Genomic DNA, 22,698 nt, shown 5'->3' with positions numbered 1-22,698 from the left:
CTTCCTGGATGCCACTGTTCACCCTTTCTCAAAAAATCACTGTCAACCAGTAGGAGAAAGGGTGGATTCCACACCTCTCTGTCCTGTATAAAACAGCCCCTTGTCATTTGTGTTCTCAAAGGTACTGGCCATCGCTAATAAGCTTAAGGGATCAACCATGAAAAATGGGCCTCTCAGGTGACTGGACAACAATAATTAAACCTGATCCCTTCTCAGCTTTTACAAGCTGATGCCCCCACGTTCACCTGCTGTGAGACACATGACTAGTGTTCACAGGATGAAGGCTACAAGAAGGGGCGCATGTTTAGAACACAACCAGGAGACTGTAAAGGGGTGGGAAGCGGGAGGGAGGGAGCATCGCTAAGCAGCGCTTAGGAGGAAATCTCATGGATGTCCTCCAGCTGGCTCAAGAAAACTAACAGACATCCAGACCGGAATTTTTGTTTCCATAATGTCACATACAAAGCAGTCTCCACGTATTCAAAGAGGCATTCGAGTTCCACATGAGGCTGCGCGCCTGTCTGCTCAGAACTACGGCTGTAGATATCTAGAGACAGGTCTCCCCACAACCCTTCCCTCCTCTTCACAGGTCCTGTCCCTCAAGCCCACCTAGGTCCGGCTCTGCTCCCCCCAGGACATTAGATCTAAAGGGCCTACATAGGATGGCAAACTTCAGACATCCCTCTACTCCAGTCCTCTGGGGTTGGCGCCCAGTCCTCCTGACAAGCGCAGGGACAAGGGTGATGCCCAGTTAGGTGTGCAACAGCCTATCAGGGCCTGGGGCCTCACCTGGAAATGCCCCTCACCCCAGCCAGCACCACAGAGTTCTTTAGAGGAGACAGTCTCCTTGTTGCCTTTCTGATGTTCATCCATGTGCCCTTGCCATAGGTCTAGTCACCAGCAGACTGGCAAGCCCCAGCTGGGCGCCTGTGGCTCTGTCCACCCCCTTCCTCCCACTTAAGTGACATTATAAGGAAAACCCTGAATTTGACCTAAAGAGCTTTCAACTCTTTTTACTAGGTACTGCTTCTGGCAATAATCTTCACCATCGAACAAGACTGGTACAGAACACGCAGGAGAGGCTGGGACAGCAGGTTTCAAAAACTCACTTTATTCCAATGTGAAATGAAGACGTGATGGTTTAAAAACAAGAAAAAGTTCTTGATCAGCCGTGGGGATGCCTCGCTTGCTAGCTCTCACCCACTCCCTTTGAAACAAGGTGTTCGGACAGACCATTCCCATAAGCAGCTCCCCACCAAGCCACCAAGCAAAGGCCCCAGCGCGGGGACAGCTCCCTCCAGTTCAGAAGGATGGCCGTCTCCCCCAGCCAGCCGAGAAGCAGCACAGGCCAGCGGCAGAGGGGGAGCTGGGGCCCATGGGGGCCGCAGCCTTCAGCAGGGCCCTCCCTGCCACCCCCAGGGCTCCTCTCTGTCAAAGGTGCCAGTGTGGCCGAGGTCCAGGTAAGGAGCTAGGCTCCACCACCAAGTAATCACTCCTGTATTTGTAACTCTTCCGCCAGGATCCATGATTCAGCCCTAATTCCCCTAGCCCCCCACCCCCACCCCCACTGTGCGTTAGGCAGCTGAGGTTCAACAGGGAGAATACATTCAGACTAGACCCCAAGGTTAGCCCCAGCTGGGGTGCAGGGAGCGGGAGGCAGCACCTCCTGCTGTGGCCGGGGGCCGACAAGCCAGGGCTGGGCACAGGGGTGTCTGGGGAACTGCCCCTGCCCACCCCTTTCCCCACCCCCAGCACAGCCAGGCCAGGCCCCAACCACGATCAGTAAAGCTGCTGCGGCCCTCACCCCGCCATGAAGCTAAAGTGCTCCCCAGGCCTCCAGCCCTGCCACAGAGCTCAGGCCGCCCCCTCAATCCCGGGACGCAGGAAAGCGCCCCTCTTTTTGGCTTCGGACCTGGACTTTGAGCCGCGTCGGCCCCAGGGGCAGTGGCAGAAGCAGCAGCCTTAATGTCACACGTACAAATGACCTGAGAAAGCCCATCTGCGCATCACGCACTGGGGACCGGCTCGGGGCTATGTACAAGTCAGAAAGGACGGGTCAGGGCACTCGCGGGCACGGACGTACTCGCACACACCTGCTCGAGGACGGGGACCCGCAGAGGCACCTGTCCCCCAGCTGGGAACTGATGCCCACACACTCCGCTCGCATGTCTTCCATGAAGCCTCTGCAGCGTGTATTCGTTGAACCAGTGCAAGAACATCTCGGGGTTCAGGCAGGCCTGGGTCCCAGGAGGATGCTGGGGGTGGGGATGGGGTTGGAAACGTGGAGGAAGAGGGACTTGACTCCTCTCCTGATGTGCAGGGCGTGCCACCTTCTCCTGGAGTCCGGATCACTGGGGGCAGCTGACTGACTGTCCGTCTGTCTCTCCCTTTCTACCCCTGCAAGCTCGGGGAGGAAGGGTCCTTGGCAGCTGGGGGCTGGGCGGCCGCATCCTCTGAGGCCCCCGCGGGCTCCGGCTCAGTGGCCATGGGCTCCTCGGCCTTATCCCTGTTCCTGCTGGCCTCCTGGAGCTGCTGCCGCCGCGCCACTTCAGCTTTCAGATTCTCCAAGTCTTTTTGGCTGAGTAAAAGGATGGGGCGGAGGGTGGGCATCAGGGTGGGCCTAGGCCCTCCCTCCGTCACCTTCCTGGCTTTGCTTCAACTTAGGACAAGATTAGGCTCTGCACTTTCTGCAGTGAAAGTAAGAACTCCACACACCTGCCAGCCTCCAGCGAAGGCCTGGCTCCCATCCAGCCTTCACACCCAGCCTAAACCCTGTGCACTCTGGCCGCTCCCATCGCCGATCACACCCAGAACACAGCTGCAATGTGGAGCAGGTCTGCTGTAAATGCCCTAAAGCTGACCAGACCAAACCCAGGCCCCATACAGGTGAGAGGGAGATGGGACAAGGGGCTTTCGAGGGCAGGGTTGTTGCTGCTTGTGTAAGAGCTGCACAGGGACCCCTCCAGGGCTCAGCGCTGAGGCACGTCCCTACTGACAGAGCAGGAGCTCAGAGAAAGAATGAAGTTGCTCTTTGCATGCCTGCTGAGTAGCTTCAGTGGTGGCCAACTCTGCAACCCTATGAACTGTAGCCCCCCAGGTTCCTCTGTCCATGGGATTCTCCAGGTAAGAACACTGGAGTGGGTTTCCATGCCCTTCTCCAGGAGATCTTCCCAACCCAGGGACTGAACCAGCATTTCTTTAAAGTCTCCTGCATTAGCAGGTGGGTTCTTTACCATTAGCTCTTTACATACTGACATGAGATGATCGCCAAGATTGATTAAGTGCAGGAGAAAAATACCTATGTGCCAGGTTTGCTACAATTTTGTGCCTTAAGGGGGGAAAAAAGATGACAGATCTGTGTTTGCGACATAATGCAGAGTATTTCTGGAAGGAGTCACTGAGGGCTATACTTCTCAGTATGAGCCACCTCAATCCTGTAGTTAACAAACCAAGAAAGTAATGGCCAACGTCCAAATGGGGCCTCACCTGAGAGGAATGAAGAGGATGCCGTTGATGACGTTCAGCTGCTCCAAGACGCTGGCCATGCTGGGGGCTGTGAACTGAGGGGCGCGGGGAGCATGAGCCACCGAGGCCGGGGAGTGGGGGAGCCCACCCAGCCCCACTCGGAGACCCACCTTGAGGGGCGGGATGTTGGCGCTGGAGCCGTTGCGGTAGATCTCGTTCATGGTGCGCTGCAGGGCCACGGCCTGCTGGGTCAGGCACTTGAGGTACTCGGAGCTCTCCTTGGTCTTCTCGTGGTCCTCGCCAAGCTGCGAGGGGCGGGCGGGAAGAGATGAGGGCCGCCCTCAGCCCCGCCCCCGACCCCGCCTCACGCCCGGCCCTGGCCCACCTGCGTCTTGTAGATGGTGTAGCCTTCCTTCTCGTGCTGCAGCGCGGAGCGGAACTCGGCTTTGCTCTCATAGACCCGGGCGACCAGGTGGTGGCTGCAGGGCGGCAGGGCGCAGGGTGGGGGCGAGGGAGGGACGTGAACGGGCCGGTGGGCACTGATGGGGGCGTGTGCGGGCTGCTCGAGATCCCACTCCGGGACCTCTCCAGGGGTAAGAGCCACGTCCAGGGCTCAGAGAAGAGATGGAAGGTGAGAGAAAGTTCCTCAGGAGTCAGATGGATGGCAGAGTGCTGCATCCCGCGCCCGCCCTCGATTCAAGTGCTTTCTGGGACCCTGTGGCCCGGGGTCTCCCTGCCCCCTGACCCAGCACAGCCTCACCTGAGGGCCACCTTGAGGGACTTGGGCCCGTGGTACTTGGTGCTGACGGCCAGCGCATTCTCCAGGAAGCGCAGCGATAGGTCATACTCCATCACTCCGTGCAGCACCAGCCCGATGTTGTTCTGGGGGCAGTCGGGAGGGCCCTGGTCAGCTCCCACTCCCCTGGGATGGAGGCTAGTCCCGCTGCCCCTCCCCAGCACTCACGTCCAGCAGCGCCATCTCAGGGTGGTCCTCCCCGAACACGAGCAGTGTGAGGTAGCGGGCGCGGTACAGCAGGCTCAAGGCGGTGGACAGCTGGCTACTGGCGAAACAGTAGAGCGCCAGGTGCATCTGCCGGGGCAGAGCAGTCGGGTCACGGCGGCCGCCGGCCCCGCCCCCCGCGCCGGCCCCGCCCCCGCCCCCGGCGGCGACTCACGTATTCCTGGATGGTGTTGGGGTGCTCGATGCCCATCACTCGCTCGCTCATTAGCACGGCCTTCTGCTGATTACTGAGGGCCTGGGAGAGGTGGGGGGCTGTCATCCCCAGGTGGCACCGCCCCACACCCCGTCTGTCTGTCTGTCTCGCCCATGAGCCTCCTCGGCAGCTCAGGCCTCTTCATCTCTGCCTGCAATTTCTATTTTTACTTTGCACCAAGGAGGCAAAGAAGTGGTCAAAATCCAGCTGCTGTGACCAGGGAAGTCTACACCCCACCCCGAGGCTGCTTCACATTTTAAAACACTTGTCTTAGTCTATGCAAACATATGCATACAAATCTAAAGTTACTAAAAATAAAATATTCATACTAAGACAAGGAGGCATATACAGGTGAAAAAAAAAAAAGGAGTCCTATGGCTGGAGACGAGTGGAGCACCTGCAGTGTGCCCGCACCGGAGGCAGCCTCAAACCCCGGGGCTAACAAGGCAGGTGAACACGACCAGGCCCCAGGACAGTACAGCCAACAGCACAGTCCCTGAGCGGCTTCCAGGGCGCTTACAAGGTACTGAGTGAGAATGTGCCCCTTGCTTGTCCCTGTGAAGGGAAGGAAGGCCCTGGCATCACTCCCACTGTGTCCACGGGCACCGCAGCTCTCCGCAGGACACAGTTGTTGGGGCAGGCGGAACTGGGGGGTGGGGGAGGGATGTACAGGCAGAGCAAGCAAATCCCAGGGTTTCCACCTGCTCCTCCTGGGGGGGCCCGGAGGTAAGCAGCATTTCTGGGATGACAGGGCTCCACTTCCACCTGCCTGGACCCCCTCATCCTGCTGGGCCAGGAGGATGAGAACACAACCCGGGGCCCAGCTGACCACCCCCCAGAAGGTGCACAAGCCCACCTCGGCGTAGTCGCCCATGATGTAGTGGAGGCGGGCAAGCAGGCGCAGGCAGGCACAGATTTCCACGTGCATGGCCCCGTACACGTTGTTAAACAGGTTCAGGGCCTCATTGATAAGCTCACAGCCCTCCTTTAGGAAGCCTGCAGGGCACCCGGGGGCGGAAGGTCAGGGCTGGCCTGGGTTTGAGCTGGGGGGGCCCTCTCCACCCCCCCCCCGACCCCCACCCCCTGCCGGCCGCACCTGGCACGCACCCTGCTGTACTTTGGCCTGCCCGCTCTGAAAGAAGTGGAAGGCGTCCGAGGCCTTGGGGTTGACGTGCTTGACCACGGGGAAGATGTTGAGCACGTCCTCCTCCGTGAAGGCGGGTTTGTGGCGGCTGTCGAAGCTGTATTCCTTCAGCAGGATCTGGGGGCCCCGCCCGACACCCACAGGGAGCCTCAGCCCAGGCTCACGTGGCCAGCACTGCCCCACCAGCTTCACCCGAGGCCCCGGGGACCCTGCAGGATGCTCCAAACCCGGCCCACCTGGATGCCAGTTTTCAGGGAGATCTCCCGCAGCAGCGTGATCTTCTGCAGCCCATAGGTCTCCACAGCCTGGTCCACTGTCTCACTGGGGAGGAGCGGAGGGTGGGCCCGAGCAGCCCAGCACCCGTCTGCCCGCCTCCACCCGAGCCCCTAGGCACTGGGCCCCCTCTCCCAATTCCCCAAGCAAGTGGTCTCCCGCAGCTGCCCCTTTCTCTTCTCCCATTCCTCCGCCGGAGACCTGTAGTGCCACACCCGCTCACGTACCACTCGAGGCTGAAGTCAAAGTAGTTCTTGGCCTCCTGGCAGATGTTCTTCCAAAGCTCCTGGGGGGTCATGACGGCCCAGGCTGTGTTATCTGCTGCCCCTGGAGGCCGGTTTCGCCTCCTCCTGTTCCTCTTCTTGGAGATGAGCTCGTCGGCGGGCAGGTGGGCCACGGGGTTGGGGTAGGAGCTCAGGAAGCAGTTCAGGAAGTGGCTGATGGCGGCTGAGAGCCCCGAGAGCTCGACCCCCTGCAAGGGAGGTGTGACCACTGTCATCACCCGGGCTCCCCGGACACCTCCCTGAGCCGGGCTGGGGGGAGCAGCAGTACCTGTAGGTACGTCTTGAAGATGTGCTTGGCAGAGCGGGTGATGAGCTCTCCGATGCCAATTTTCTGCATGGGTTCAAAGAAAAAGGGGGGTGTCTGGGTTGGGCTCCAGGCCTCCAGCCCAGCCCCCTGCCCCCCCCTGTCTCTCAGCCGCCCCGGGCAGCACTCACGTAGATGTGGTCCAGCTGGTCGCGGGCCGGGCTCCGCATCACCAGGTCCAGCACCTTGCCCAGGTAGCGCATGTTGATGCCACGCTGGCGCATCACCTCGGCCAGCGTGGCCCCGTCCATGGGCAGCACCGCGTGGTCTGTGAAGTCCTTTACCTGCGGGCTGCAGCAGGTCAGGCCCCCCCAGCCCAGGCCCTCCACCTCCTCCTGCCCTGGGTCTTCCCATGGGGGCTCCTGCTATTCTGGGGCCCTGAGAAAGGAAGGGACTAAGACTCCCTGCTCCCAGTCAGGGAGAGGAAAGGAGAGAAAGGATGCAAGCAGTAAGGATGTGAGCTCTCATCCCCGGCCTTCTGCTCAGGCCACTGTCACCCCTGTGACTGCTGGGACCACCAGCGGGGAGCAGCAATGAGGGGGCAGCAAGGCTCCCCTGTGATGGCACGGGAAGGAGCAGGGTCACGAGCCTTGCCTCGTGAGCCCTGGAGCAGTGGGCACGGCAGGCTCAGCTCAGAGATCGGGGGACAAGCACAACACCTGAGTTCAGGGCTGCCTCGGCGGGGAGCAAGCCCTCTGGACACACACAGGGACTCCGAACCAAGCTTGTTGGGGGGTGGGGGCGGGTAAAGATGCTCCCACGCCCTGTCTGCCATCCCCTCACACGGGGACATTGGAGGACCAGACCCCCGCTGCCAGCCCCCAAGGGAGGGCACCCAGGGCACAACTGATGCCTGCCTTGGCCCCTTTGTGTCACTGGCCCTCTGCTGGGAACGAGAACTGTCTGCCTCGCAGGTCAGGAGGCGTAGGTCACTCCTGCAAAGGCTCCATGAGCTCCCAGAGGCGAATGAGGCCCCAGAGCCTGTGACCCCCGCCGCCCCCGCCCCCGGTGCCCCCCTGCCCCACCCCACCCTCACCAAGCCAGGTATCTGGCAGGAGAGCAGGAAGGCAGCAGCGTCTTTCAGCAGCTGCTTCTGGTCCCGAACCTCCTCCTGGCAGGACTCGGGGAAGCGCACTCCTGCAGGCGGGGAGAGCAAGGAGGTGTGAGCCAGCAGAAGAGAGGCAGGCACCACACAGACAGACAGACAGCAGCACTCAGGGAGGCAAGTAGGCCCCCAGCACCGGGGTCCCTGAGGACCACTCACCCGGCGAGAAGATGTCAGGGTTGAAGCGGACGTCGAAGGCCGTGCTACTGATGGAACCCACCGCCTTGCATGCGTTGCGGATCACCTCCCGACTCCGAGGGTCTGCTGTGAAGACAAAGCCTGTTAGGGGCTGCTCTGCCTCCCCCATGGATGGGGGCTGGGTAGCAGCCTGAGCCTCCCTTGGCCTGGGGCTCCCCCAGCAGCCCCACCTGTCCCGTCGTCCGAGGCAATGGTCTCCGCCAGCTCCTTGACCTTGGCCAGGCCACTAGCACTGCTGCCCTCCTCCTCGCCTCCCGCCTCGGGGGCTGGAGGGTCTTCAGGCTTGGACTCCGAGGATGGGGCGTCGCCGTTCTCCAGTGACGTGGGGCTCTCCATCTTGCTGGCCTTCTGCTGCATCAGCTGTAGGGCTGCCAGCTTCATGAAGAGCAGATACCTGGGGTACAGTGGGTGGGGTGGAGCAGGGGATGGGAGAGGAGCGTCTAGGAGCTTCCTGCTGGCTGTGGGAGGACCTGAGCCAGGCCCCAGCTCCTGCCCTGCTGGGGTTAAGGATGTTGGTGCCAGGGACACGTCCTGTCCTGTCCAAGGAGCAAGTGTCCATGCATGCGTGCCAGCCCAGCCATTCTACCAGGTTTCGGCAGGTCACAGCAAAAATAGGGATCTTCCTAGATAGGAAGACAGTTGGGTGTGTATGTGGGGGTGGGGGGCTGGCTCACCACGCAGGCCAGGGCTCCTGAGCACACCAGGGACCCCACTAGCATTTTGAGAGGGAGAGTTATTCCTGGCATGGGACATTTTTGACGGGCTGACCCCTAAGCACTGACCGCCAACAGCAGGGACCCCACCTGTATTCCCCCACCCCAGGGCCATGGCACTGGGAGGTTCGAAAACTCCTAAGCAGATGTCCACATGCTTCTCGAGGAAACAGCACCACTTCAGTAGAAAGCCACCAGTCTCGCTAGTTTCTCATCTACATGAAGCTCTTGGGTGTCTGTGTGGGGGAGCTGGATGCCACAGTGATGGGCCCAGAGATCATTCCTCTTCACTTCCCAAAGCCTCCCCCGGCTGGGGTCAGACGCCACCACCGCCCTCCCTGCCCGAGGCTGCAGCCGCCGGCCCGGCCCCACCTGTGTTCCACGAAGGCGTCCACCAGCTCCTGGCGCAGACAGCACAGCTTGTGGCGGTGTGCGCGGGGGAAGCCGGCGCGGGTGCACTCCTCCGGCAGCGCCTCGCCCGGCACGGGCAGGAAGTTGAGGTCGGGGGGGAAGGTGCGCAGCAGGTCCAGGATGTAGTGGCGCCCGTCGTTGCCGATGATGCCCTTGCACTCCACGGAGGAGCAGAGCTCCACCTCCTCGTCCCGGTCGTTGAGCACCCGGTGCCTCAGGATCTTGAGGGGCCGGCTCGTGCGCTCCAGCAGCTCCAGGTACCGCGGGTGCGACACCACCGTCTTGCCGAAGTCAATGGAGCCGTAGATGACACTCTGCTCCTGGTCCCGCTCCAGGATGCCGGGGATGATGGACTGGGCTGTGACCCGGTAGCCGCGGTAATCCACCACCACCGTGCCCAGCGTGTATAGCCCCTCCACGTCCACCGCGTTGTACGTGCGCACGCCGTTCAGGTCGTTGGTGGGCGCCACGTAGGCCGCCACGTCCCCGCCGAAGTCCTTGTAGTGGTCACGAACATCGAAGCCCAGGCTGAAGAAGATGTTGTTCCAGATGAACATCTGCATCTTGGTCTCCTCGCTGGGGTTGATGGCCATCACGTTGCCGTCGATGACCGCCATGGCGCCCCGCGTGGCTGCCGCCGTGAAGTCACTGTGCACCTGGGGGTCGGAGGTCAGAGGGTGAGGGAGCCGTTGTGCGTTCATCTCGCCTGGCCAAGCTCACCCGGGGTTGGCGGAGGTAAGCGGGACGAAGTTTTCTCAGGCTTGGAAAAGCGCCAGAAACCCCAGTTCGGAAAAAATGTAACATTTATGACTTCCCTGATGGCTCAGCTGGTAAAGAATCCGCCTGCAATGCAGGAGACCTGGGTTCGATCCCCGGGTTGGGAAGATCCCCTGAAGAAGGAAAGTTACCCACTCCAGTATTCCGGCCTGGAGAATTCCATGGGCTGTATAGAGTTGGGCATGACTGAGCGACTTTCACTTTGATCAAATACTCGGAGAGACAGCAGAGCTCAGTGATTACAGGGGGCAGGAGGACTTGCGTGGGTCTGGGACCCACCAACTATGTGCCAGGTGATCTCTGCTGGATCACCTGTCACATCCTTCTTCATGTCTATAGATGACATAAAAGTATCAACCTTCAGGGGCCTTCCCTGGTGGTCCAGTGGTTAAGAGTCCACGCTTCCACTCCAGGGAGCATGGGTTCCATTCCTGGTCGGAGAACTCAGATCCCATACGCCTAGCAGTGCAGCCAAAAAAAAGCCATCGTCCTTTATAAGGTGTCCGGGAAATTACAAGCCTACACGGCACCTGGCCCAGCTTCTGGCAAAGTGAGCACCCAGAACATTTATATTTCTTTACCATTATCATCTCTAGTAAAATTATGGGAGACTTTAAAGCTTTTTCCCCACCCCACCCCCCCCCCGAAAGTACTGCTTTTTCCTCATCTCTGTCAGCAAAAGCACTGAGAACATCACAGGAAGACACGTGTGCCCAGGTCCCCAAATGGCTGTGTTGGGAGTAAAGTGGGCATCACTTAGCCCATCCTGGAGGTGGCTCCCTGCCCCCAACCCCCACCCCCAGACTCTAAATCTCAGAGAGGCCAGAAAAAGGAGCTGGGGTTGTCTGCTGGGAGGCAGAAAGTGGCAGAATGACCTGGAAGGTCTCTGAAGGCCCTTATCCACAGAAGCCCTGATCCAGCTTCCCTCTTAACCACAGAAAACCAGTGGGGAGGTGGCAGGAGGGCCTGAGGCTGCTGGTCAGGTCTCAGGGGCCACGGGCACCTTGAATATGGCTCTTTCTCGCAGCAGTCGCTCAGGCAGGTTTTTCCGAGGCAGCTCCCGTGTGGTCTGCAGCTCCTCGTTCCAGTCCCGGGTCTGCAGAGGGACCAGGAGGGACAGGCCAGCTCAGCCTGAGCCCCCACCACCTGCGGGGGGCAGTCCTGCCCCCTGCCACCCTGTGCAGCCCCACAGGCACCGAGAACCCAGCCTGGGCCCCACAGGGGAAGGGACAGAGGAGTCGGGGATGGCCGCAGGCACCTGTCCGGGAATGTGCTCCTCGTAGCCCAGCCGGGAGGTGTAGGCATCCTCCGCCCGCACGCAGTCCATGGCGTGCTCCGCCTGGGGCGCTGTCCAGCTATACACCTGGAATGGGGTGGCGATCCTCTCGAAGGGGTGGCGCTGGACCCTGCAGCAAGCAGAGGGGACATGGGGTGGCGCAATGAGCCCAGAGCTCTGCCCTGGGCCCCTTCTTCGAGGCCACACCATCTCCTCACTAAGGCTCTGTCCCTGGAGAGTCCAGCAGGGGCGCACAGCCACCTGTCCCAGGACTGCTGCCTCGGGTGGGAGGCTCTGAAATGCTGGGGGCCCAGCTTCTTAGGGCAGAAGTGCTAGATTCCAGGCCGTCCAGGTCACCCACCCTGGGAGATGAGGGACCGACAGGCCGAGGCACTACCTTTTCTTCTGCAGGGCAGCAAAGTTTTTTTTGAAGGTTGGGCTGATCTGGTTGAGCAGCTCCACCAGGGAATGGCTGAGGAAGCGGGGGCTGGCAGGCTTGGGGTTGAAGTGGTACGCCGTGGACCTGCAGAGAGAGGGTGATCACTGTGCCACGTGCCCCCCAGGCGGCTGCCCACAGACTCCCCATGGGCTTGCACAGGTACTCACTGGTTCAGGTAAAATCCCCGGGTGGAAGCCGTGATGCTGACTTGCCGGTCCTCAGCTGTGATCACGAACAGGTACATGAGGTCCCCGTGCATCCTGCGGTTCCCAGGGGGCGGGTTCCAGCCGCTCATGGTGAGCACCTTCAGGCACTGCAGGGGCTGCGGCAATGGCTGAGCGTGAGCAGGCCATGCTTCCTGGTGGGTGGTCCCCTGCCCCCATCCCCAGAGACCAGCTCCCACCTTCCAGTCCCGGTTCTGGGGCTGCAGAGGACACAACGGCCGCTCCCGGCTCCCAGGAAGGATGTATTCGGGCGGTGTGCAGTCGATGGGGTCCATCTCCAAGCCCTTCTTCCGCTTCCCGCTGTCTGAGGGACCCGAGGCTGGTGGTCAGCACACAACGGCCCAGGGGGGCCAACACCCTCCCCAGCTCAAGTGGCCCGGGCCTGGGTGCCTCCGGCCCCACCTCCCTCCGGTGGGAAGGCTGAGGCCCCCAGCCCCCTTCACCCACCCTAATTCAACTTGCTCCCAGCCCCTCTGCCCAACCGCCATCCCCAACGCCTCCTGCACCTCCCAGGTCGCCATCGGTAAAGACGCTCAGGAAGGACAAGGAGTTGCAGTCAACCCCATTGAAGGCATCGGAGGGGTCCAGGCTCTTGAGCAGGTCTCGAACGTGGCGCACGTGGATGCGGGCTTCTCGCACTGTGTACGGCTCTGTCAGGAGGCGGAGGGGCAGGGCGTTACCAGGGCAACAGCCTCCCCAGCAGAGAGCAGTCGGCCTGAGCACAAGCAGGGGTAGCATTGATTTTCAATTTTAGGCTTTCACTTGCAGATTCCCTTTTGAACACCTAGGCTGGAAATCTGCTTTCCACACACATATCTGTCTATCAGCAGGGATCCTTGTTTGCAAAGAACCTTCTGCCAAAGGGCACAAGAAGTACCTCTGGAAGTGCACACAGGCCACGGTAGCCCACAGAAGCCCCAATTCTCTGTCCACAAGTGTCACCGTGGCTAGGTTGTCCCCACAGGCTCAGTCCAGTTCTCCCGGTGCAGCCCTCCCCCAGGGCAGCCAGAGGATTTACAGGACTCAACCTTGCTCCCCAACTCACGTTTCAGGAAATCATAATGAAGGCTCTTCAGAGACAGGTGGGAGGACCCGTAATTGGATAAGTCTGGGCACAGCCGAGTTACTTTTCCCCCACATTCGAACTTTGGGTGACATGCCTGGAACCTCTGTGCCACTCTCCCCAGGTAACCCAAGTTTACGGGATCTTTTCTTTTTTATTTTAACAAATAGACCAGCCTCATCATGCCAGCTGATTGCTCCACATGGGGCCTGACTTTCCTACTCACGAACCATGAAACTTCAGTTTCCTTAAGAGACTGAACTTTTATCGCTATAAAATTTGTATGGGCAGATTTCAAGCACTTGCTTGCTACTGTTTTTTTGTTTTTTTTTAAATCATGACTCTGATATTTAACCCCTGAAGCTGGAGGGTGTGCCGGAGAGGACCAGAGAAGCAGACCTCTGCTCCTGTCCTGTCGCCACAAGTCCAACACTGCCCCAAGCCTCTACATGCTCATCCATGACACAGAGATACCAAGATGCCAGCGGGAGGGGCGGGATGGGGAGAGTGCCACCTGGCCCCGCCTCCTCGTGTCCCGTCCCCTCCTTGGGGAGCTGCTTGACTTCCAGACAAACCTTCCACCACGCGTAGCACCGAGCCCTCCTGCAGCCCCTCCACACTGCGCAGCTCTGAGAAGTGGTCCAGCATGTTGCCGTCCAGGTGCAATGAGAAGCAGGTGCGGTGACATGTGTCTTCACGGTCCATGAGCACCTGGTGGATCTCCTGCACCATCTCCTGGGGGGATACCTGCCAGGGAGAAGGCCCCCACCACCCTGGTGAAAACATACCGGTTTTCCCAGCCCAAAGTACCTGGGTCCCTAAAATCAATGCTTCAAATACCGTTTTCCCCTTTGTGGCTTTTATTTTAAAGTCCAGGCCCTGCCCCTAAGTACTGTGCCCACCTGCACCTGTGTGCGTGTGTGTGTGTGTGTGCAGGGTGTACATACATGTGCAGGACAGAGCCTGGACTCATTACCCACAGGCTTCAACTATTCCTGCAGACTCTGAACAGAGCAGAGGTGTAAGAACAAGGAAAGGAAAACAGCCACCTTGCCTCCTCCCTATGACTTCCCCTTTCAGGAAGGTATAGCCTGGGGCTCAAGCCTGTGGGTCTAGAAGATGCAAGAGGCCTCATCTGGTTCCCCAATGAGTCAGTTTGCAAGACTTCTGGGGAGGCTCTGCTCTTGGAGACGCCCAATACCTCTCTCCTCCCAAAGTAAAAGTGTTCGTTGCTCAGCTGTGTCTGACTCTTTGCAACCGCATGGACTGTAGCCCTCCAGGGTCCTCTGTCCATGGAATTCTCCAGGCAAAAATAATGGAGTGGACAACCATTCCCTTCTCCAGGGGATCAAACCAGGGTCTCTTGCATTGCAGGCAGATTTAACCCTGAACCACCAGGGAAACCTCTCCTCTTCTCAAGCAGATAGTCAAACTCCAGCCAGAGAGTTGACGTACCCAAGGCTGGGGAGCCCTGGGACCCCAGCACTACCCAGCCACTGTATCCCTCCCTAGACATGGCTGGCAGTTCCAGCTGGGATCTAGCCCCTAGCAGTGGGGTGACAGTTTGAACCTGGACTCCCATGTCTACCACGTGAGTGACCTTGGAAGGCAGAGGACCCTCAGTTTCCTGCCTGTGACCCCATCCTCATCCCCCCTCACAGGCCCCGGCCCCCCGCACCCCTCCGCTATCTTACCTGGAGGGAGAAGGGCTCGATCCCAGGAGCTAGGATCTTCACTGAAAAGCCTGTGTCCTGAATGACGATGACTTCCTGTCCGGTGGTCTCTTCTCCTGGCTCGTTCTCATCGAGCCCGTTTTCCCGGGGCGGTTCCGCAGCCCCTTCTTCCTTCTTCAGGCTCTCTGGGCAGTCCCCATTCAACAGCATGACTGAAGGCAGCTCTGCAGGGGACAAGGGGGCTGAGTCAGATGGGCCTTGCTGGTGAGGTCGGCGTCCAGCCAGAGTGGGCACCGCCCTACAGAATGGTGTCTGCCTGTCCGCCCCAGACCTGGCCCTGTGCCAGGCCCACCATACCCCAGGCACACCACTCCTCCCGGCAACCCCTCTCTGGCCACCTGCAGGCTCCTGCCTGTGCCCTCCACAACCCGGGCACTTGCTTCCCATCTCTCCTCAGGACCCCCGTCTGGCATCCATGTAATTAGGCCCCCCAGTCGACTCTCCCAGAGTTACCAATGCAAGTGGCTTCAACAACCCTCCCCACATTCACTCCCCCCTCTTCCCTGATGGACACTCTGGTCCCTTCCTGTCCAGCTCGACTTCTCCTGCAGTCCCGCTGTGGGTGTCCCGGGCCCCAGCTACTCCTCATCTCCATCTCACCCTTATCTGTGCTTCCAAATGCCCTCCCACCTCACGGCTCATGTGACCCATCCAGGCTTCCATCCAGGTTTTCAATGTGTGGCCATCCCCAAGGCCTCGCCAGACTCATCTCATCAGTGTGGAACTTACCATCTTCCACAAACCAGCCCCTGCTCTGCAAATGCCCCCCACCACGCTCCAGCCTAATCGCAGGGACTTCCCTGGTCATGCAGTGGATAAGAATCCGCCTGCCAATGCAGGCAACACGGGTTCAACCCCTGGTCTCGGAAGATTCCACACGCTGCGGAACAGCTAAGCCCGTGTTCCACAACACTGAGGCCGTGAGCTGCAGCTACTGAAGTTTGTGCGTCTAGAGCCTGTGCTCCACTAACAAGAGAAGCTAACACAGTGAGAAGCCCGTGCAACACAATGAAGAGTAGCCCCTGCCTATAAGATAAAGCCTGCTACATATTATGTCAGATAAAGCCTGCGAGCAGCAATGAAGACCCAGTGCAATAAAAAAAAATTTTTTTTTAAACCCTTAACACTGAAAGTCAACTGTACTTAAAAAACAAAAACAAAAACACCTCGTATATGTACTAGTCCTAACTATGTGTGTATATGCACATTTACATCTTTGCCAGTGGAAAGACTAAAAGACCCAGGATTCAGTGGCTTTCCTTGAGCAGGATTAAGTGATTTAACCTTTTCCTTATAAGTCTGTACTTTCCTTACTGTATGACACAACTGCTTAACTAGTGTTTATTTTAGGGTATGATTTAGAAAAAAAAACGTATGAGGAGCTTTTTGAGAAAACTAGGACCCTGAGACTGTAGGGAGCAAATTCTCCAAGCAACTTTGTAAACTGTTCATATTTTATATTCGAAATCAACTAGTAATCTTCATTTTCATGGTATGACTATATCCTTAGATGAGTAGCTTAAATGTGATCCAAAGACAACACTTGTGCTTCCACGAATGAAATTCTGGTCACTAGAGATAATCGCTTTTTGAAATAAAGTGCTTTTTAAGTTGATGTTAAATGTGACCATAGTAAAAACATAAAATGTTTCAATTAATGGTAAACCTGCATAATTAATGGTTAATATGAGTAAATGAAAACCCACAGAATCAAATAAACACAGCCATTTTGATGCTTTCAAAAACAATAAAAAGGTACCACTTAGAATGTCCTAACACTCTCCACTGTTTACAGGATCCAAACGTCTTGGGTGTAAAGTCCCTCTCAGCTCCTGCGTTCTCCATCAAGGTACAGCTACCCCAAACTACTCAGGAATCTCAGAACAGGCCACACATCTTGCCTCCTACCTGTGCTTTGGTGTGCTGCCCCATACATGCCACTCCGTCTGGCAGGCTCCTACTCATCCGTCAAGGCCCAGGTGAAATAAACCTCCTTCCTGGAAGTCCGACCAGTGACTCCTGACAACAGTGTCCCACGGCACTTGGGGTGGCTGTTCACACTAGCAGCTCTGTCTCCCTCCTCCTTTCCTGCCCTCTCAACAGAAAGGCACTGAACTAATGAATTAATTACTGTAAAAGCCTAACATCTGTGACTAGCAATGGACTCACATGTGGGGAGAAGAGGAGCAGGTGACCACACCTTCCATTTCTCCCCCAGGAACTAGGGGGAACAGAGGAGACCCCCTACCCGGACCCTGGGGAGCAGAGAAGGAACTCACAGAAGCCCTCCAGCACAACAGAGGCCTGCCTGGGTGCCCCGTCAGCCCGCGGGGCCTTCCCTCCCGGGTCCACCTTGCAGCCACACTGGCCCCGCGCTTATCTCTGAGCTCCAGATAGACCTGTTCCCCTGGGTCTGCTCCGGACCCCAGCGATCCCCTCTGGACTCCACCTCCTCATCCCTACCCTGCCGTGAGGAGCAGGGATGGGGCACATCTCCACAGAGCTGTGTGGGCTCTACCCAGACCCACCAGCGCCTCGGGAAAGGGTAGAAAGTCCAGATAAGCCTGGCACACAAGGGCACACGAGGTGGGGGTGGGGGGGGTGCTGACGTGGAGAAAAGCCACTCCCTCTTACCGCGTCCCCTCAACTTAGTGATAAACAGAACCGCCAGGCACTCAGATACAGTCCCATCCTCCTCCCCCAAAGAACCACAAGAACCTCTCCTCTGAGTGAACCCACAGCCCCAGGCACGGTGACTCCCAGCACCCGGAAAGTGAGCAGCCAGCCCGGAAGGGAGAACCTGGCCACCTCTGTGACAATGCAGACAGAACAGGGGGGTGGGAGATGGGTGGTGGTTGGTCAGTTTTCAAAATGCAGCAAGAGACGTGACAGGCTTGAGGCGGCCTTCCCCCCACTGAGTCCCTGAGAAAGGCTGTGCTGGCTGACAGCCTTCAGGATGAGGGGGCCCCCAGCCCAGCATGGCACAGCCGCTTCGAGGTCTGAGACCCCAAAAGTGGGAAGGCAGAGACCTGGGCCCAGACAGGCATCCTGTGCTCTCTGAGTCCGGGTCGGGAGGACAGAGGAGGGCCAGGGCTGTCATAGCTCCCGCTCCCCTTCCCTGGCCCAGGGACCCTGCCCAGGAGGCAGGCGCCATACACCAGGTTGCCCCCCAGGGGGCACGCAATGCCCTACCAGATTTCAAAGGCATGTGGCTGGTTTCCAGGGGCCTCCACTCCCCTAAGGACAGCCCGTCCTGCCCTTCCTCTTTCCTCCAAAGGACCCTGAGGGTCTCCCTATAGCCGGATCAAGGCCCAGTGACCTCCCCACAAGAGACTGGCTCACTGCCCCCACAGCCCACCTGGTGTGGTCGGCCGCCGCCCCCTCCTGGGTTCTGGACTCACGGGACCTCCATGGCAGCGAGGCCCCCCGCTCTGCGGCTCAGGCCCGGCACTGCCCGTGTCCCTCGTTCCGGGCTGTGCCTCCAGCCTGGCCCCCATGCAGCTGGTCAGCCCTGGGCTGGAGCTCTGGTTGGCTTCGGGTTTCAGCGGGGCCAGGCCTGCCGGGGCGGCCCTGGGAAGGGCACACTCCCCCTGCCTTGCATCCTGCTCAAGGTCGGCCAGAAGGACGGCTGTGGGCCAAGAGGCCCTGGAGGCTCCAGGACCCCGGGTAAAGCTGCCACCAGGGCTCAGGCCTGCTTTCCTGGATCCCCCCCAAAGGGGGTCACTGCTGGTGAAGCAGTTTGTGGGGCGGGAGAACCCAGCGTCTGGGCTACCTGGGACCCTCCAGATCGAGGGCCCTGGTGACTGGCTGGCAGGAGTAGGGCCCAGCAAGGGGGTCCTCTCCTCTGCCCCAACCCCAGTGGGGGTGGGCAGGACTGCTTCTGCCAGCTGCCGGCAACAGCTGGCGCAGACCCGGGCCCAGGCCATGAGGTAGCCGCCCCCTGTCCACTGGCAGCCGCTGAGTGCCCTGCCTGCCTCCTCCCGGGTCAAGTGACCGGCGGGGGCCTCTGGCTCACGCTGCCCCCTGCAGGTGACCTGGCAGCTCTCCCCTTCCTGAGAGACACCAGTTCTGGGGGGAGGGCCGAGGGGCCCCCAGACTCCCAGAGGACAACTGCACCGGGGCCCGGCCTCCAGCTCCACCAAGGAGCTGGCAGGCTCCGAATTCCCTTCCCAGCAGCCCCTGCGCTGCCGGGAGAAAACCAAGTCTCTCCCCTGGGGAAAACAGAGCTGGCAGCAAGAGACCGAAGGCCGTGCGGCGGTGGAGAAGGAACATGCCCAGCCTCGCCAGGGCGCCTTCCCAGGGCCTCTGACTTGTTGCCAGGGCCCAGGCAGGGCTGCTCCGGCATCCATACTAACCAGGGTGGGGGCGGGGAGCCAGGCCTCTTCGGGCCCCTTCCCTCCCCTCCAGTCCTGTCCAGACAGCCCTGAAGGGCTGGCACGCAGCAGGCCCCCAGATCGCTGCAGCCCCCACCAAGGGTTTCTGGCTCGCACACCCTGAGCGGAAGGTACAGAGCGCCAGGCAGGGCCCCTCTGCTCCCACTACCCTCCCCAAACACGCCCTAACCCTCTGGAGAGGAGGGCGGGGTGGGGCAGCCTGGCAATGACCCCTGAGGAGCTGCTTCCACCACCCCCATCCTGGTTACCACAGAGCCAAGGCTCACTCTAGGCCCGGTTCACAGCAGGTCCCTCCATCAGCTCGACCAGCCCATCTCACCTGAGGATAAACTGAGACTCCAGAATGTTGAGTGAGAGCAGGCTGCCCAAGGTTGCAGAGGCAACAGGCAGCCAGGTCAGGTCAAGAAAAGACCAGGTCTGTCAGCTGTCCAAGCCCAGCCCTGAGCGCCACCCCCTGGGCTGTAGCACCCACCAGGTTAACAGGATCCCCTTCCTCCATCCATAGCCAAGCCTCCACACCCATGTCCTCTTACCCCAGGGGGACACCCCTGAGGATGTGGGCTGTAGGGAAGGAGAAGAGTGATCCTCTGCAGAAGGGGAAGGGGTTGCATGGCACACCCCCCACCCCAAGTCTTCACTGGCCAGACCAGAATGAAGACATAAAGCACAGCCCTGCCCCAGCCTGGAAGAAAACGGATCCAATGGGCAGCAGAGAGGAGTTAGAAAAGAAATGTAAGCCATCCCAAGTGGCCCCTGTGTGCATTCTCCAGCCTGGCATGGCCTCACTCGGTAGACTGTGCCAGGGCCAGGCCCCGCCCCAGTCAAAACCTCCGCAGGTGAGGCTCTGGGCAGGAAGTAAGGCCTCATAAGGGATCATTCCATCCCAGGAACCTGGGGCTTCAAGAGAAAGGGGTGGGGGCAGGCAGTCTAAGGAGGGCCCCAAGGAAGTAGGCATCTGCTTGCCTCCTTCCCATCCCCACCCAGGTCAGAATCAGGTCTGCAGGGCCTGGGAAGGATCTAGTGTTCCATGAGCTACTCTGCTCAGGCCCACCCAAAAGAAGAGCTCTGGGGGGTACCATCCAGTAGCTCCTGTAAGCCCCCAAGCTCCTCTCCAGTCTGCCAGCCCCCTGCCTCTCCACTCCCGGCCTTGACTCCAAGCAATCCTCCCCTAGGAAGAAGGAACTGGACACACCACCGTGAACTTGAAAAACCTGCCTGTTCTCTTAACCCCTAAAAGCAGCTTTATTCCCAAGAAGGCAACTGACCCTTGGTCCCCCCTGCTCCCTCCACAAAAGGCCTCAATCACTTCCTCAAGGAGGCTAAAGAGTCTTCCAGAGCTGGGTTCTGAGGTCAGAAACCTGGATGAGGGTCTGTTGGGAAGAGTCTCCATAAAAGCCCCATCCTCCTTTGAATAAATTCAGGCTGGCTGGAATTCAAGTTCTGGCTCTATACAAGCTTCCCAGAGGGTTCGAGAGCCCATGTTCCACCTGCTAGTAGGCTTCCAGTTTCCCCCAAATGAACAGCTAGCTGGATGTGCCCCTGACCCAGGTTGCCCCAAACAGAGTCCCTCAGAGAAATTCTCCAACTCTCCTCTCTCCCGAACCCTGAGTTCTCAGCATCCCAGCCCAGCCCACATGCCTCTCCCAGCCTCCTCTGGGACAGGCTAAGGCAGCCTTGGCAATCTGGCCAGGAGATGGAAATCCAAATGCTAAATGGCTGTGTGACCTTGGGCAAGTCGCTTCATCTCTTCGGGTCTCTCTGCTGGAAAGGAAATCAGCTTGCTCTTATCTAGCCTGCTCCACTGATTCAGACAGAGCCTCACTGGGGTGAAGCCTGGCAGGTTGGAGTCATCAGCATTTGTCACTGTGCCCAAACCTTGGCCTTCTTCAGGCAATCAGCAAGGCTGCCACAGTACCTATGCCCCACCACCAACGAACCTGGCTGTGGCCCGTTACAGGGCCAGAGAGCCCATCTAGCCCTGCTCTGATCCTGACTCACTGAAGCTGGGGAGGGAGTTGAAGATGACAAGTGTCTTTTGAGGAGAGTTGTGGGAGCGGAAGGCAAGGTTAGTTCCGTACTCCCACGGCCACCCAGGGCAGAGAGGAACATATCCCAGCCCTGAGGCTCTAAGAAAGATTTGAAGAAGACAGCCCAGGGGCTGGGAAGGGGCTCCCGGACCTCAGGGCTGCAGTCAAAGATGTGATGGAAGGAACAGAGGAAGCCCGGGAGAGAGGCAGTCCCCACCAGAAAAAACTGCAGCCACTCCCAAAGTCAATGCCACACAGTCCCCACGGGGAAGAGCTGGGAGATCAACTCCATGCTGACGACCTTTGCCTTAAAAACAGCAACTCTGGGCTGACCCACTTTTCGCAATAAGACGGGTTAATGATCAAGTTCTGGCACAAACACTACCTCCTGCCAAGGAGCTTGGCTTTGCCCCCATATATAGGTAGACATCCCCCGCTCCAAGTCTGCCCACCAGGCTGACATCTAACAGGGCGGAGATCAGAGTCTGCATAACAGGGGTTAAAGCCTTGCCTCTGGGAATGAACCACAGAAAGCCCTTCTCAAAACACACACCCTCAACTTGAGATCTTCCCACAGACCAAGCGTGAGAAGTCCCAAGCTATGCCGAACTCGCAAGGCTGCAGCCGGGTGCACAGGGAACGCTAGGGATCCTGACGGCAAGGGGGTGCTAGACGGAGCAAGTGTCAAGTGACCCCAGTCGGGGGAGTTCCCCAAGCCCAGGCGAGTAGGGGGTGGGGCCGCCGAGTCCACCGATCTGCGGAGCCGGCGCACCCCGAAACCGCGTGTGCGCGCACGTGTCCCCGCGATCTGGCACGCGTGTGTTCGCCGCCGCTGCCCTCCCCGGGATCCCACGTGTGTGAAGTCCGGGCCGCAGCCGGGGGCGACAGTGAAGGTGACCTTCAGGGCGGGGGCGCCCGGTGGAGGGCTCGGCGAGATGCGCCCGGTCAGGCGCGGAGAAAAGGCGGCGGTCCCCGCGCCACCCCAAACCCACCCGCGCACTCGGCCCGGTCCAGCCTCCCGCCCGGCTGCCCCTTGGCCCCGGCCCCACTCACCCGCCGCTCCTGGCCGCCCCTTGCCACCGGCCTGCGAGCTGGGCTCCCGAGCGCTGTCCGCCGGGGCTGCCGCCGGCAACTCGTCCGTTTTGATGACCATGGCGGCGGGAGCCGGCGTTCGCCTCGGCTATCCGCGCCGCCCGCCGCGCCACTAACCCAAGTGCCCTGCGCGCCGCTGCCGCTGCGGGAAGGACGGAGTCACCGGCCCACGTGGTGCGCGCTGTAGCCTTTGACCCCACCGCCGCTTCTCTGCCCCGCCCTCGCGCCCGGCCCGGCCCACGAAGGCCCGCGAGGGACAAAATATGCCACGCCTCGTTCTCTGTGTACCAACGCCGTGACTTTCTGGAACGCCTTAAAGGGAACGCGCCCTGGCTTTGGCGAGAAATAGGCTTCGGGAGCCCTCGAGGGGCGGGGCTACGGAGAGGCGTCCTTGCGGTTCGCCGCCCGTCGGGCGGGCGCCTTGACCTTGGGTGGAGACTAGTCTAGGACTGCTATTGCATACTGTCTCCTCCCCCAATGGTTTCCTGTTGCAAGTCTGCCAAATGACCACGCGGTCTGTAATCTGCAGTGGTAACCTGACCCTCAGCGACCCCTCACCGAG

At 59.6% G+C, this 22,698-nt stretch overlaps 1 protein-coding gene across 4 annotated transcripts; it reads right to left on the bottom strand.

The window, feature by feature from the left end:
- Positions 1–1,090: 1,090 nt before the first annotated feature.
- Positions 1,091–22,326, bottom strand: CLUH (clustered mitochondria homolog). Of its 4 annotated transcripts, none has more exons than XM_043478031.1 (26): positions 22,098–22,326; positions 14,585–14,787; positions 13,466–13,637; positions 12,334–12,477; positions 12,007–12,131; positions 11,771–11,925; positions 11,562–11,687; positions 11,147–11,294; positions 10,892–10,984; positions 9,073–9,767; positions 8,158–8,381; positions 7,949–8,053; positions 7,721–7,821; positions 6,816–6,968; positions 6,649–6,711; positions 6,324–6,568; positions 6,060–6,144; positions 5,787–5,940; positions 5,536–5,675; positions 4,641–4,721; positions 4,430–4,555; positions 4,226–4,347; positions 3,851–3,944; positions 3,636–3,770; positions 3,487–3,560; positions 1,091–2,578 (listed from the first exon to the last, which is right to left on the bottom strand). In XM_043478031.1, exons 1-26 carry the CDS (start codon positions 22,195–22,197, stop codon positions 2,392–2,394), a joined length of 4,050 nt encoding a protein of 1,349 aa, XP_043333966.1. In that variant the 5' UTR covers positions 22,198–22,326; the 3' UTR covers positions 1,091–2,391. The 4 variants fall into 4 exon arrangements, with proteins under 4 accessions (XP_043333966.1, XP_043333971.1, XP_043333963.1 ...); XM_043478036.1 differs by having other exon boundaries at positions 7,949–8,050; XM_043478028.1 differs by lacking the exon at positions 22,098–22,326 and adding an exon at positions 17,982–18,704 and having other exon boundaries at positions 7,949–8,050.
- Positions 22,327–22,698: the final 372 nt, after the last annotated feature.

Source organism: Cervus canadensis, chromosome 1 (assembly GCF_019320065.1).
Source record: "Cervus canadensis isolate Bull #8, Minnesota chromosome 1, ASM1932006v1, whole genome shotgun sequence".
In the NCBI taxonomy this organism is placed as follows: domain Eukaryota; kingdom Metazoa; phylum Chordata; class Mammalia; order Artiodactyla; family Cervidae; genus Cervus; species Cervus canadensis.
Note: the sequence above shows the minus strand (reverse complement) of the source record. Positions and strands in the feature narration are given on the sequence as shown.

What these genes read in the sequence shown, in the direction of transcription:
- CLUH (XM_043478024.1), bottom strand. Translation starts at nt 18,549, where the DNA reads ATGGCCTGGGCCCGGGTCTGCGCCAGCTGTTGCCGGCAGCTGGCAGAA. An exon ending in CCTGCCAGATACCTGGCTTG is followed by an intron (nt 6,969 to 7,720) that starts GTGAGGGTGGGG and finishes TGCAGCCCGCAG; the next exon opens with GTAAAGGACTTCACAGACCA. An exon ending in TCCCTCAAGGTGGCCCTCAG is followed by an intron (nt 3,945 to 4,225) that starts GTGAGGCTGTGC and finishes GCCGCCCTGCAG; the next exon opens with CCACCACCTGGTCGCCCGGG.